Source organism: Ricinus communis, chromosome 3, assembly GCF_019578655.1.
Source record: "Ricinus communis isolate WT05 ecotype wild-type chromosome 3, ASM1957865v1, whole genome shotgun sequence".
Lineage (NCBI taxonomy): Eukaryota > Viridiplantae > Streptophyta > Magnoliopsida > Malpighiales > Euphorbiaceae > Ricinus > Ricinus communis.
Genome location: NC_063258.1, coordinates 4,737,669 through 4,754,113, shown reverse-complemented (window position 1 = coordinate 4,754,113; position 16,445 = coordinate 4,737,669). Strand labels below are relative to the sequence as shown.

The following is a 16,445-nucleotide window of genomic DNA, read 5'->3' as shown; positions in this document are numbered from 1 at the left end:
TGATTAGACCCCTTTTTGGATGAAAGAGACTGCATTCTCCATGCTGGATAAGAATAGCTAATCCTCTTTCTTGAAGCTGGCCTATACTGAGTAAATAATTTTTCAAATCCGGCACATAATAAGCATCAATAATCACCTGAGTTGTGCCATTGATTTCCAGCCGTATGTTTCCCTTCCCCATCACTGCCATTCTTATGTCATTGGCTAGCTTCACACAATGTCTATACTCACCATTAAAATTCAAGAACCACTCCTTATTTCCACACATATGGTTACTACAACCAGAATCCAAGAACCACACCTCTTTTCTTTTTACGTTGTCGGTTTCTACATAAGCCATCAAAAGCATATCTGCTTCCTCATCAATCTCAGCATAATTGGCTTTCTTTTCTCAACTAGGACATTCGTATTGATAATGTCCTATTTGGTGACATTTAAAACATTCTACGTTGGCCCTGTTAAGTTGCCTCCCTCTGCCTCTTCCTTGACCTCTCACTACAAATCCTCTGCCTCTACTTCCTCTTTCCTCATAACTGACCTTCAATGCTTATTCCTCTCTACCACTCTTTCTAAACTTCTGCTCACGAACCAACAATGAGCTTTATAAAGCATCAACTGAAAGACTATCAATGTCCTTCAATTCTTCAATTAAGCACACAATATAATTAAACTTCTCGGTGAGAGTACGCAGAATCTTCTCAACGATCTTGACATCCTAATGTTTTCACCGCAGTTTCTCATATCATTAGCCACCATCATCACTCTACCAAAATAATCGGTGACTGTCTCTCCTGGTCTCATTTCAAGCAGCTCAAAATTTCTGCGAAGAGTTTGAAGCTAAGCACGCTGTGCTCGAGCATTTCCTTGATATTTCACCTTCATTGAGTCCCACAACTGTTTAGCCGTCTCCTTCTGGGTGATTGTTTTTAGAATGGACCTGTTAATGGAGCTGAAGAGATAAATCTTTGATTTTAAATCCTTCAACTTCATATCTTCTAGAGTCTTTCTTTGAGCTACTGTCAATGCATCCTCATCTTTTGGTTTTGTATAACCTTCTTGAACAACACTACAGTACTCCTTTGATCTAAGGAGATTCTCCATGAGCAAACTCCAATGATCATTAATCCCCATCAAATTTGGGAATGCAAGGTTGTGCGAAGCTGCTTGCCTCTGCCATTATCAGACTTACTTTTGTAATTTTTATTTTATTTACTCACTCACTCACAGAGTCACAAGCCTCTTTTGTGGCTTTGATACCAGAATTTGATAGACTCACAATCACACAATAAGACTTTTGGAAAAGATTAATCCTTTATTAAAAAACAACTAAGGCATATATAGCCTGTACATCATAAGAAATAAAAAGCAGTAATATCAACCACGTACAAATAGCAATGTTTGTTATAGACTAATTCAAAACTCAACTCTATCTACTTGCTTCCTAACAAATAGGAATAACTATATCTACTTGATTTCTAACAGATAGAAACTTATTAGCTGTAAACATTAAAATAGTAAAACCCAACTCAACAAATTTAATGTACTTGTTGATGGTACGTAGATAACTACTTTCACATGTGGTGGAGTGTCTGTTGGAACTGGATTTCATCTGGTGAGACAGGATTCCCAATCTTAATATTGTCATTTTAAGAGGGACTTTTTCTAGCATGCACTTGGTCTAATTTACACCTATTAGATTATAGCCATTAGATCTTATACTTCTAATCTTGACAACTAAAAATCTATTACTTGCTACTTAATAAATATGTAATAAAAATGAGAAAGGATGGAAGGGGAACCCATCAGAACTTGATGATAACTTGCTCTAACAGGTTAAAAAGATTACCTTTTATTCACCCGGATTACCCCTATTGGGGTAAAATACACCAGGTGCATGCTAAAAGGACTCTTTAAGAGGATGCTATAATTCAATTTTGAAATTAAAAAGACCAACCGGTAATTATGATAAAACCTAGGAGACCGTAAAGTAATTAACCTTCAAAATTTTAAGATGACAAACTGGTTACATTGTATAGGTAGCTTAAGTGGCAACAGTGTTCCAAGAAAGGAAGAAAAGAAGGATGCTCTCCCAATTCACGGGATGGCAAATTCGTCTTCTATGAAGAATCGTTACACCATAATCACCTTCATCTTCCTTGTTTTCTTCCTCCTCACCATTTTCCTTTTCACCAAACGAGCTCTCGAGCCTTCTCTTTCCCTCTACAGAGATTTCTTTCCACAAACCAAGCTTCACTTTTCCTCTTCTGAATCTGATGCCATCAACGATTCCTTACTCGCTCTCCGACCTGTATCTCCGTTTTCTCAAACCCAATCCATAGATCCCAACCCCGTTTCTGGGGATGTCCCTTTTGGAGAAGAGAAGCAACAGGAAGAGACATTTCTTGACTCTGAGGCATGGACTCACCAACCCGTTTCTGCATTTTCCCCAAACAGAAGCATAGAGTCAAGTAATGGGGAAACCACCATTGATTATAAGAAAGAACCCATTTCGTATTCTCGTCCTGTGGCGGCTCTGAGTGATAATGGTGGTGATAAATTGATTGAGAATGCTAAGAACTGTAATTTGTACATGGGAACCTGGGTAAAAGACGAGGAGCATTACCCAATATACAAGCCAAGTTCTTGTCCTTATGTTGATGAGGCTTTTGATTGCCAAAGCAATGGAAGGAGAGATTCTGATTATCTTAAATGGAGATGGAAGCCTGATACTTGTGATCTTCCCAGGTTTGTCATTTTGCCACTTAAATTTTTAATAATAACCCCTTCTTATTTTTTGATATTATAAAAATTATATGAAAGAAACTCAGTGATAAGTAATAAAGTAGATTTCTTTGGAGCACGAAATGTTTTACTGCTGCATCATAATAGGAAGTCAACTGCCTCAGCCCTATACATGATTCTTTGTTGTCAAAACACTTGGTTGTTGTTGATGCTATGATTACTGGATTTTTTATGGCTTACTATTTGGCGTTTCCTAGTCTTGTTCTTGTCAATCGTTTAGCAAATTTGGTGATGTAGACTAGAACAATTCCTCTTAAGTAATGCTGGAAACATGTGATTTCCTCGTAGCCTTCTGATCAAGCTAAATACTTTCAGTTGAAACTACAAGACATTCCACATTCTGTTACATTTCTCTTAACGATAGGGAAGGGTGGCCTTCTGATATAACTAAGTACTTTTAGTTGAAACTACAAGATGTTCCACATTCTGTTACTTTTCTCTTAACGATAGGGAAGGGATATTTTATCAGTGATTAATGAGATTCTAGATCTGCTGTATCTTTTGAAGAGGATCAAAGTTTGGCAAAGGGAGGCAATGCTCTTCACGCAGATTTGGTTCCGTCAATTCCCCCTTTCTTTTAAATTAAGACTACAAGTCCGTTTAATAAAGCAAGAGAATTCTGATTATGGTGTAGATTATGTGTACGGTTTATCAGGTAATTAATTGAACATGTCCAATCCTAAAAACTTCTTACTTAATTAGCCATTGTTTCAGTTTTTTTGGAATTTAGGATTCTCCAGTATAATCTAATCATTAGATTTTCTGAAAATAGATGTGGAGAAGAAATAGAAATAGTTACTTATGGAAGTTGAAATCTTCAGCAGAAAGTTGAAATATTTGGCGGTTGCACATAATTCTTTTCTTTAGCTTTTGCTTGTGCATCTGTGTACATTCGTGTTAAAACATACGTTCCATTTAAAATATTTTTGGCCATTTGGTTTTGTATTGTGCGAGTGTCCTGTTGACACTTCAAACTATTCAGGGAACAAATTTGAAGTAATTTTCTTTCACGAATGCATGGACTGAATGCTATTTAGCCTTCCATGTTTTCAATTACTTAATCAATTTATCAAAAAAGGCAATTCGTTTCTGCATTCACTTTTCACTTGTAGGTTTAATTCAACAGACTTCTTGACAAGATTGAGAGGTAAGAGGCTGATGCTGGTTGGAGATTCCATGAACAGGAATCAGTTTGAATCAATTTTATGTATTCTACGAGAAGGCCTTCCTGATAAAGAAAGAATGCATGAAATCCATGGCCACAAAATAACAAAGGGAAGAGGCTACTATGTCTTCAAATTTATGGTAATTACACACATTACATCATTATATAGCTCCTATAGCTTATATAATGCAGTCTTTTATCCTTGGCTGCTATGACACCTTGGCTATTTGAAAGGAAACTTCTTTGCCTGAACACAACTTTCCAATGGGAAAAACATCAAGCTTCTTTAAATGTTCATTTTGGATTTACTCATTATTTTGTCCAAAATAATTTAGAATGCAGGCAACTTGGAGTAGCTCTCCTTAATCTGAATTCTTTAAAACATAACTCATAATGGCTTCACTAGCAGGCTAGGTTATACTGTAGGAATGGAAATCTTCTGTCTCATTCCTTGGTAATGTGTAATCTATTGGAACATGCCCTGCAAATTTTACTGTTAAAATACTTTAGTTTTCTCATCTCTCTAATTTGTGTCCACAAGTGTCAGTTACTGATTGTGCAGCTTTTTCAGTTTTGATTAAATTAATCATAACTATTCTCCTACATTAGGCATTTGTTTAGGAAATTTTTTAACTTTTGCGAGAGCCTAGCAGGATTTTAACTGCACAGTGGAATTTGTGAGATCGCATTTCCTTGTAAGGGAAGGGGTACGCATCAATGCACAGGGAAATTCAAATCCAACTTTATCTATTGATCGAATTGACAAGACATCAGGGCGGTGGAAGCGGGCTGACATTCTTGTTTTTAATACTGGGCACTGGTGGACTCATGGAAAAACTGCTCGTGGGTATGTCTATAACATCTTGTCTTTATAATCTCTTGCAATTAAATTTTTCATGTTAGTTTTATACACCAAAATATGCTTTTTCAAGTATTTCTATTATAGTAGCCCCTTCCTTGTCTTTTAATGACAAAGAAAAGAAGAATCTGAATCTAGGAATTGATAGGACAACCAATTATTGTCTACTCATCATAAAAGTATTCGTTTTTTTTAATTATTTTTCATGTATTAAAAATCAGGCACATATCTACTTAAGTTATGAACATGCACTTGCTTCTTTTTTCTTGGTGTCTTGTTTGCTTTTAGTTCATATTGTGAACCTGCAATAAAAAAATGAAACAGATACTGCTGACTATTGCAGGAAAAATTACTATAAAGAAGGTGATTATCTCTATCCAAAGTTTGATGCAGTTGAAGCTTATAGAAGGGCTCTAAGGACATGGGCAAAGTGGATTGATGATAATATAAATCCTGCAAAGCAGTTGGTCTTCTACCGAGGATATTCATCTGCTCATTTCAGGTATGCTGTCTTGAATTGTTTTCCTTGCGGAGTTCCTTCCTTTCTTTTTGACAGTGTGCACCAAGTCAAAAACTGAGAAAGAGAAAGGAAAAGTGGGATATGGGCTAATCTCATGTTTCCTTTTCACTGAATGGTGAAAAATCAGGAAAACTCAACTTTATTAGCTCTATTTAAACAACCTACAGTCACTGCATGGATGGTTCTGCCATTCTTACACTATCAAAGGCCATTTCACAAAAAGGATAAAATTATGCAACAATTAAAATTCTTGTTTAAATAAAAGGCTGTAGAGAATTATATATGGCTTCTACAAACTTTTTTTATTTGTTTAATTTACTTTTGTTAACAGGGGTGGAGATTGGGACTCAGGAGGATCATGTAATGGGGAGACTGAACCAATATTGAGTGGGACAATGCTCAATAACTATCCTTTGAAAATGAAGATAGTGGAGGAGGTAATCCGGGAAATGAAGATCCCTGTGAAACTGCTAAACGTCACAAGGTTGACCAACTTCAGAAAAGATGGACATCCATCAGTATTTGGCAAGAATGCAACTGCAGGTAAAAAAGTTTCCACAAGACGGCAAGATTGTAGCCATTGGTGTCTTCCAGGAGTCCCTGATGCATGGAACGAGCTGATATATGCGAATCTTGTTTTTGGACAAACAGTTTCCAAGAGTTAATCAACAATCTGCCTTTTCCTTCCATGCGGCATAAAAAGTTTTGGTGAGATGTGAAGAATATGCGCTTCCCTATTACAATAGAAACGACAGTTGCACCATTTTTTCAACAATCAGAATGATGTGATGCAGCATGTACATATATTAACCTATTTATGCACCCGCATGCATACACGCGTGCAAGTGCAGGCATTCGCATGAATGCACATTCTGGAGGAAGCATGATTAGCTGATGGTCCTTGTGATGGTAGCAGCTTTAATCTTCTGTTCCACATTGGTACTTTTCTTCATAGCCCTTCAAGCGAACAACTCAAAAGCCACCAAGGTCCGTATGATATTCACTGTCTTCTTATGGTTTCAAATGTTTGGCAATCTGGAATGTTTAAACCCTTTTGCTACAAAGATAGCAAGTGAGAGGAAATATTAAAGCTTTTGCAAATGTTCTCATTGTTATTATCCTTCTATAAATTAAGCATTGGATGCTACATTTTACTCAAAATTGTTTGGCATTTCATCTCCACTTGAGTAGAGAGTTGATTTAGCTTTCTAAATTTCACTCTCTATTTTATATTTAATAAATATACTATAAGTTGCTACACATTTAATTAATTGATATTTGTAAACTTTATTTTTCGATTGGTAAAAATCAAAAAAGAAGGAAAAGGGAAACTAAAATTATTAATATTTATAGAAACAAAAGCAAAAGAAGGAATAAAATATGAAGAGTTTATTGGGCTTAAATAAAATGTTTATATTTAAATATTTTTCAGAATTCTCTTTATTATAAAAATTATACTTTTTAATAAAAAAAAAAACATTGAAAATGCTCTTATAAAAATGATGCTCTTTATATTATTCTTCAAGGTGTTCCAAAGAGGCAAGCCATAAAAATTAATGTTATATTAAAAAAATCATTGAGTAAACTTTTTATATATTTATGAAAATTAGTTTTTTATCCGTGCGTTGTATGATACTCATAATTATTTTGACTATAAATAATAATGTAAATTTGAGTTTATAGATAGAATTAAATAAGATATTTAATATTTTATAATTATTTATAATATTTTTTAAAAATAATAAATTAAATTTTTTTAATTTTATTTATACATAAACTTAAATTTTATGTGTGTTAAAAATTATATACGCTCTGCTAATTGGACTTTACACAATACTTACTTGAGTTGGAAAAATGCCATACTAACCAATCCCTTGCACTCGTCACGCTAACTAGAATGGAGAGAATTACCTTCGCATTCGAGGGAGAGAACATGCTGCGAACTGGATCCTCCTTCTACACACCCATTCGAGAATCTAAGAATTGTGATACCCAATGGATATCCCGAGGGCATGGGCTTTGAACCAAAGGGGTGAAAGGGTATTCATATACACTGAATTGGAGTACCATACTTCACTTACGGTGAGCGCTAAGACTTCCTTAACTTTCATTATGCTCCTCCATGCCCTTTGACGAATTAAATCTCGAGCGAGCTGGTAAAAAGATCACCATTTGAAAAATATTTGCTCCTCATAATTTGAGCTAACAAAGAGTTTGGATACCGAATCAAGCTCCACCCCTATTTTGCCAAAAGCACCAAATTGAAACTATGCAAGTCTCTGAACCCCATAGCACCATCCCTATTCAAATGGCATAGACGTTTCCAAGAAATTTAATGAATTCGATTCTCCCTCTCCTTCTGGCCCTACTAAAATTGACTCATCATATTATTAATTTCCTGACATAGGCTTTTTTGGGAGTAGAAAGCATGACATTGAGTAGACTGGTAGGGCCGTGGCCACTACTTTAATCATAACTTCTTTACCCCTGGCTAACAACAGTTTTTCCTTCCATTCTAGTAACCGACTGAACACCTTTTCTTTCCTTTCCATGATGGTTTGTCATTTCGATTTAGCTATCATTATCGGTAGACCCAGATATTTTTCAAGGCATCTAATGTTAGCAATACCTATAATATTAGCCAGTTGATAACGAACGGGTCCAAAGTATTCTTACTTAAGAAAATAGTAGATTTACCCTTATTTACCATTTGACCACTAGCCCCATAGAAACTCATGACAAGCTTGTTTACTCTATTAGCCTCCTTAGATGATGCCTTTGCAAGAAATAGTAGGTTGTTGACAAGAGTTCCTTGCAATCTTAACACTCGAAATATAACCTTCCATTTCCGCTTGTTGAAATGGTTGAGAGAGACCATTTACACATATGATAAACAAATTGAGGGATAGTGGGTCCTTTTGCCGAATACTCCTGGTAGGTCAGAAAAAACCACTAGTTTTGCCATTACAATGAATCGAAAAGGAAACTGTAGAGGCGCACTCCATAATCTACCCAATCCCTTGTTAATAGAAGCCCAACTTCTCCATCATTGGATGAAGAAAACCCTATTCAACTCGGTCATATGCTTTGCTTATATCTATTTTGACTGCCATCCCCTTAAAAAACCCCGTGCGGTTTTTGAGATTGTGCATCATTTCGTGAGCAATCAAGATATTATCCGAGGTCAGGCGACTCTTGAGGAATGTACTCTATGATTCATTGATGATTTTTAAAATACAGTGATGTAGTCTGCCTAAAAGAATCTTTGATATTTTTTTTATAAGAAACTGTGCACAAACCAATAAGGCGAAGGTGTGCCATTTCGGTTGGCTTTTGAACCTTGGGAAGCAAAGATATAACCATATGATTGAAACTCCTTATAGCTTACCAATTCAAAAGAAAATCACCACTTCCCTACATACATTATCCCCAATGATATCCCAATAAGTTTGGAAAAATTTGCTTGTCATCTCATCACTGCCTGGAGCTTTCCTAGGATTAATTGAAAACACTGCCTTATAAACTTTTGACTCTGAAACATTCCTTGTTTGGGCTCCATTCATTCTATCCGAGACTTTAGGTCAAACCAAATTAGTCACAAATTCCATTCCTTAAGGGCTTACCAAGGAGTAGATATTTTGAAAATACTCTGTTGCCACTCGCATCACTATCTCATTATCCGATCTCTAGGAGCCTTGACCATCAAACAGCCCCGCAATAGCATTTTGTCTCCTTCTTTGGACAGTCTAAGCATGGAAAAGGTCGTATTTCGGTCCACCAAACGTAACCAGTCAGCCCGTTACAATTCCTCACACTGAATTTCCTTAGCTAGTAGCTCCTTGTTCTTTTGAATTTCCACTCTAGCCCAAGCTCAATCTAGCGCTTTAAGCCCCTTAAGTTCATCTTCCATTCCCATAATTTTGAGCCTAGCATTAGACTTTGTTCGTTTTCGCCATGCAAGAAGTTGAGGACGACATGCTTTAATCTTCCCATGCACCACGAACATAGCCGAACCCGTCACACTGGAGTTCCAAGCTGATGAGATCACTTCCGCCGCATCAGCCTTACCAACCCACCTTGCATCAAAATGAAACTATATCCTATGCCCTTGAATTACTAAGCCTGAATCAAGAAAGATGGGACTGTGGTCCGATCCCAAATCCTCAAGGTGAGATGCAATAGTCTTAGGGTAGATATTACTCCATGCATGCAAGCATGCAAATCTATCCAAGAGTTCTTGTACATTATCCTCCCCACGACGTTTGTTATTCCACGTAAATGGATAACTGGAGAAGCCTAAATCATAAACATGGAGTTCATTAGAAAAACCTTCAACTCATGTACTTTGGCCCATTCATAAGGAATACCGCCTTGTTTTTGTTGGGCACTCAGAAGAAGGTTAAAATCTCCACGTAGTAAAACCTGATCCGACACATATGGTAAGTAAAAGACTAGATGAGCACATTGATCACGCCTAATTTCCGCCTTGCTACTCAGGTGCATCACCCGAAAATCCCAACATAGGCCTGTTGAAAAATCATTAACTCTTAAATGCAATTAAAAGGAATCCGAAGAAATTGCATTAATAGAACAATTACTCTTACATGCAACACAAAACCACCAGTTAATCCTAAAGGTTCAACAAAAGCAGCATTAATAAACCAACAACATTTTATTTTTCTACCAATAGGACTACTTTTATTTTTCATCTCTAGAAGACACACAACATCTGGAGAATGAGTATAGCAGATACTCTTCAAATTATGGAAGTCAGAGTTCTCCACACCTTGACTGTCCAACATACAATTTTCATTTGGACCCGGGTGCCATTTATGGCTGGCAGAGCCTACTAACTAAGAAGCAATGTTTCCATCACAACAAACTTTTTCCCCCTGGTTGCGTTCTTTTCACTCGACCTCTCCATCTTTTGTTTTCCTTTCCGTAGGTTGTCCCTGTTTGGCCTCAGCTCAGAGACCGGTCTCATCCTTCTGGCCATCTGTTTGAGCCTCATTTTCGGAGGTTAGCCTCGAGGTGGTGATTGAATACACTCTAGTGTTACGTTTATAACCCTGGCATTTGACACAGATCCAGCTGTTGAGATTGAATCCCTCGCAGGCTTAAGCTATTCTTTTAGGGTCCTTGTATGCTTTGATTACCATCTCATGAGAACTTGAGTAAACACCTGAAAAATGACTTCTGTATAGAACATTCAAAGGAAGAATGAGAGCCTGACAAGCTAGTGTCCTAGTTTGCCATTTTGTTGGAAGAAGATTGGGTTCTGGTATCTTGGCAATCGAAAAAAGTCTAAGACACAGTTCTTGTGTTTTGGAACAGGCAAGTAAAAGGGATTTTGGGGACTGTTAGAGGATATTACCACTTTCGGTGGGGCTCGGGTTGGTATGGGGCCTGGGTAAAAGGGTTTTGACTGGACAGAGGGCGGCTTAAGAGGGTGAGAAAGTGTATTTGTGTGGGTAGGCTTAGGGAATTAATTCTGGGCTTAGAGAAGATAAAAGGGCCTTCATTCATCTTAGTAATGGGCCTTGGGTTTTTTTCTATTATATTATCTACTATTAAAATAAAAAAAATACTTAAAAATTATAAAGTAGACTATTTTAAGAAAAAAAAAAACAATTTTATAAAAGTAATAATTTTTTCGAGTGTCTAACAGATTGTGTCAATACTAAAATTGCCAATTCAACTCGCGACCATAGGGAATGGACGAGTTTTTTTCAGAAAAAATATGAATATTCCACTGATAAAGATTAATAAGTATATCCTGATATAAAATGATAAAAATAAATATCAAACATATAAATACATCAAAAACTACATATAGAAAAATATATTTATAACAATTATCAATCATGATGCCAGACTAGTAGATTGTAATTTTGTGAGAAAAATACACTAATCGGTGACATTAAACTACATATTAACTTTATAAATATTTTTTAACGAGCTTTATTGATAAAAATTTCGAATTCAATTTCTTTTTTCTCTTCACCACTTTTATATTAGAGGATTATAAAACTGCTAATACAAAGAGAACTTAATATCCTTATAACGAAAAATTATAAAACTCCTAAGAAATAATTAATATAAGATACGAAGAAACAGATCGCCACCGATTTAAAAATAATTCACAGTAAATTAAACATTTAAAATTTGATTAAAACAAAAGAGACCACTAGAAATTTTCATTTTAGTGGGAAGAACAATTAAAAGAGGCATTTAAATTAGTACTTCTTTATAGAAAGTAAAGTCAAAGGTTGAATAAAAAGAAGCTGCGGTTTCCTTAGGAGGAGCTACAGTTCGTAACTGAAGTTGTCATTAGTATAGCAGCTACATTAACTATCTCTACTAATTAATAACTGATTGAATCACATTAAATTCCTCTATAAAGTCTTACCCTAATAATAATAATAATAATAATTATACCTCTTCAGCCAATTATATTTAGAATAATTACCTTTCACTTTCTAATTCTTTTTAATATATATACGGATTGCCCCGTGTTATTTTATTATATTAAAAATCTCTTATAAATTCACAAAATTAACCTCTGACTAAAATAAATATCATCAAAAAATAAATTATAAATTAATTCTTAAAATTCTTACCAAATTTTAAATGTCTACAAAATTAACTTTTTTTATCAATTAAAGTAAATTATTATTTTTAATAGGGTTAGTAATTAGTTTTGTAACAAGATAGTTTCAATGTTAATAAAAATCATTAATGAATATTCTGTCACTCCAACTTTTAGTATTCTAAAGATTTTAAAAATTAAGAGCACTTGTATATAGAGCCACATTGATAAATCACAGTATAATGAACTAAATAAAGTAAATATTTATAGTTAAAGATATAAATTTTATTGTCACTTTATTAGGCACTAGAATTAAAACATATTAAAAGTGAAATTCTAATCTAATTAAAAATACAAACGAGTTTGATATTTAATTATAAAATCAAAGCCCGAACTATATATTTTTTTTATCAGATGAATATTCATTAATTAAAAATTACAACATGTAACGAAACTGATATATTAGACTAAAATTTAAGAGCATATGATAATTGCCCACTTAATTTTCCTATTTCTCTTGTCTCCTTTGTTCCTGAAAAAAAAGAAAAAGCATTACACACCATGGGAGAAGAAGATGGTGCCACAGGACTTGCTCTTGCGCTGAGCATAGGTGATCACTGCATACCAAAAGTGCAACAAAATCACAAGAACAAATCTGCTGTTACCTTAGACCTCTCTTTTACCCTTTGTCCTAAACAAGAAGAAGAAGAAGAAGAGACTTTCAAGTTAGTTCATGAAGCAGAACATGCAAGCAATAAAAGAATTGATTTCTTTAGCTGTAATGGTACTAAGAATATTTGCAGAAAGAAACTGAGGCTCACTAAAGACCAGTCTGCCTTGCTTGAGGACAGTTTCAAGCTACACAACACTCTTAATCCTGTATGTATCTATATTTTCTCTCTGCAAAACTTTTATTTTTATTTGGTTTGCAAAATCTTGTTCTCTTTTTCTTTCCCATTACCATAATTTATATTTAGATTTTTCTTTTATTCTATCTTTTTTTTCTTCTTCTGTTTGCGTTCGGTTGCTTGCTAGGGTTTCATTCCACTCTTGAGTTAATAAGTTGTGCAAGTTACCATATGAATTGATAATCTGAAATTGTTATCTGGTTCCTTTTATGTTTCCTTTGTTATGGGAAGATTTGAGTGCAAATCTATCGATGTTTCTCTCTCTCTCTCTCTCTCTATATATATATATATATATATGAAAGTAAGCTTTCTTTATTTTTTAAAGTATTTCTCTTAATTTATATGAATAATTCTTTTAAATTATTTCTTTTCTTCTTAAGTTCATTCTTTCTTTTCTTAAAATGAGGTACTTAAGAAACTCTATTTCACTTGAATTTTTTAGCTTTTTTTCTTTTATTGATCTTCTATCTAAATTCTTTAACTTTTTATTTTTTATTTTTTTTCATAGCACTTTACTCATGTCATTGGATGATTGTCTTATTTATTTTATATATTATATAATTTAATTTATAATTATATTAATATAAACATAAACTTTCATTTTATTTTATAATACTTATATATATATATATATTAGTATTTTATAAAAATCATAATACATTCTTATGAAATTTTTTTATTTTTGCATTTTAAGGTAAATAAATATGAAAAATATATATACTTATCAATTTTAACTCTTTATCTATTTTACTGCACTAATAAGTTCTCATATATTATTATATACTTATTTTTAATAAATAAGATTGTTATAAATTTTACTATTTATTTATTATTATTATTTTGATATCACATATATATAGATTAAATTATTTATTTATTATCTTGGACTAATAAATTCTTTAATATGCCACAAATTTCTTTTAACTATTTTTATATTCAAATGTAAATTTCTATTCTTTTACTATTTTATTAATTTTTTGGATATATATATATATATATAAATACATATCAATATAAGCATATATTTAATTAGAAAGATAATAAAATTTATTATCAATATGGAGTACCTTTACTATTATTATATTTAGTATAATCATTTTAAAAATATAATAATCTTATATTTAAATAAATTAAAAATATTATATTCATTATTAGCATTATTTAAGATCATGTTATTTATAAGTTAATATTTTTATAAATATATCATGTTATCTTCTCATTAAAAATAATTAAGATTATTTAATATTATTTTAATAATATTTTAATCCGCCCGTCTAGTTACAATAATAATAATAATGGTTATAAGAAAATAAAATAAGAACAACAACAACATCAAATTATAAGATATTAAAAATAAATCACATAATTATTTCTATAGGATAGTTTATCCATAGATACATATTTCAATTAGAGTGACGTTTATTTTCTTTATTGATAATTAAAAAAGAAAAAAAAAGTAACACATTTGTGGAGAAAAATTTAAAATTTTTTATTTTCTAATTGTATATTATAAATAATAATATATATTTAAATTAATAAAAAAAAATTAATAGAATTTTTAATATTTTAAGAAAAGATAATAATTTAAAATAATTTATATTGTCTTAATAAAATTTATAAATTCTTTTAGAATTTCATTAATACAAAAATTTAAGAGTTATATTAATCAATATTAATATATAGATATGTATATATATAATTATATATATAATACAATAATACATATATAATTAATATAATACTTTTAAAATTAGAAGTATAATTTAGAAACTAAGTTAGTAGTTAATATAATAATAAATATATAAATAAAATACTATCTTTTTAAGATTAGCTAGTAATTTATTAATTAATAAACTAATTATACAATACATATAATTGTTACACATCACGATGTTGTTATTATTTTAATTATAAAATTAAATTTATAGATAAAAATAATACTCTTTAAATTTAATATTTATTTATAATATTTTAAAATAACAGTAAATTAAATATTTTTAAATTGTCTTTCTTAATTCTTTTAATATTTTAAAATTTTATGAGTACAATAATATAAAAGTTATTTTAAAAATATTTACTAACTGACTTTAGTTTATATAAATTAACACTAGAGCAATTGTACATTCCTACTTTTTAGAATTATGAATTATTATATAATTAAAATGATTATCTAATTAAAAAACTAGTTTATTAATTAATATAACATTAAAATATAATAATATATTATATTTTTAGAATAGAATTAGGATAATTATCTAATAGAAAATAAATAAAGTTAGTGATAGGAATAGGGTGTTAGTATTGTTCAATAATTGTGATCTTTAAACAATAATTAAGGAGAAAGAAACTGTTTGTAGTTGGCTATAGTTTATTAGGGTGGTGACAAGTATTATTAATTTCTTTTTATTGATTTTATTTAAGTTCATGTGCTTCATGAGTAATAGCTGGTGGAACATTAATGCAGGTCCAGAAACATGCACTTGCTCACCAATTGAGTTTGACCCCAAGACAAGTTGAAGTATGGTTTCAGAACAGGAGGGCAAGGTGAAGTGTTTTTATTTTCTGGAATGATTATCAAGTAAAATCTTTTTGAAAAACTGGCAAAAAGAAAAGAGAAAGCTTTAAATCTTTTTGAAAATCAATTGTAAACAGGTGTTAGTAATGTGAAGTGATAATAATGGCAATTGAAACTGTGACAGGACGAAGCTGAAGCAAACTGAGGAAGACTGCGAGTTGTTGAAGAAATGGTGTGAGAGTTTGAGTGATGAAAACAAAAGACTGAAGAAAGAATTGCAGGAATTGAAAACCCTAAAACCATTCTGCCTTCATCTTCCACTTTGCAGCACCTCTAAGAAAGCTGCGCCATCTGAACGTGTTCCTCCACTGCACCAATAATTTCCGAAGCCATTTTTCCACACACTAATCATATTATTAATTAATTATTATTCATGGCTTATATCAGTCAGTCGGTCACGCTTTGAACCCAAAATATATAACTGTTAATCACTCCTTGGTTTCAACTCTATTTGGATTTTACCCCATCAAATAATTTCAGCTATCTCAAATAATTACTAATTGAGGGCAGTTCTTGTTATTTTTTATTATAAATAATAAGAATAGAATTTAATTTAATTATTAATTTTATTGTTCAGGTTTAATTTAATTTTTTTTTTAATTTATAAATATTTTAGCTCAAATTTGTATGTATTTAATTTAAATTAGTCCTATTTTTTTTTGTAAAAAGGAGAGAGTGAGTTACACAACTCCTATAAAAAGAGTTGATAGAATGAAAAGTAAAAAAATATTAATTTTTTATACTAAATTATTTAAATTAAAATATACATATATTGATATTTAAATAAAACACAATAAAAAAATAAATATTACTATAATATTTTTATATTTTTTTTTAATAATGACAGTAAAAGATAATTGTGTCGAGGGTGTTGGAGGTTTCGCGAGAATAATAGTGGTAATAGTTACTCATTGCTAAATTATATTAATTGTACTAAAATTATAAAATAGAGTAAATTGAAAGTCCATAAATTTGATTCAAATAAACAAAGATTTGGACTAAAAAGTTCATAAATTTATAAAAGGAC

At 31.8% G+C, this 16,445-nt stretch overlaps 2 protein-coding genes and 1 long non-coding RNA gene across 4 annotated transcripts; 2 read left to right on the top strand and 1 right to left on the bottom strand.

Annotated features, from left to right (window-relative positions):
- Positions 1-1,996: 1,996 nt before the first annotated feature.
- On the top strand, positions 1,997-6,507 carry LOC8289109 (protein trichome birefringence-like 5). Of its 2 annotated transcripts, none has more exons than XM_015724493.3 (5): positions 1,997-2,745; positions 3,987-4,107; positions 4,621-4,814; positions 5,170-5,328; positions 5,678-6,507. In XM_015724493.3, the coding sequence occupies exons 1-5, from the start codon at positions 2,012-2,014 to the stop codon at positions 6,009-6,011; spliced, it is 1,542 nt and encodes a 513-aa protein (XP_015579979.2). In that variant the 5' UTR covers positions 1,997-2,011; the 3' UTR covers positions 6,012-6,507. The 2 variants fall into 2 exon arrangements, with proteins under 2 accessions (XP_015579979.2, XP_002527690.3); XM_002527644.4 differs by having other exon boundaries at positions 3,915-4,107.
- On the bottom strand, positions 6,008-7,767 carry LOC125369491. The gene is made up of 2 exons (XR_007215192.1): positions 7,258-7,767; positions 6,008-6,403 (listed from the first exon to the last, which is right to left on the bottom strand). It is a non-coding gene; the product is annotated as an uncharacterized LOC125369491 (long non-coding RNA).
- A 4,438-nt stretch (positions 7,768-12,205) lies between these two features.
- LOC8289112 (homeobox-leucine zipper protein HAT9) lies at positions 12,206-16,184 on the top strand. The gene is made up of 3 exons (XM_002527647.3): positions 12,206-12,814; positions 15,308-15,387; positions 15,543-16,184. The coding sequence occupies exons 1-3, from the start codon at positions 12,497-12,499 to the stop codon at positions 15,736-15,738; spliced, it is 594 nt and encodes a 197-aa protein (XP_002527693.1). The 5' UTR covers positions 12,206-12,496; the 3' UTR covers positions 15,739-16,184.
- Positions 16,185-16,445: the final 261 nt, after the last annotated feature.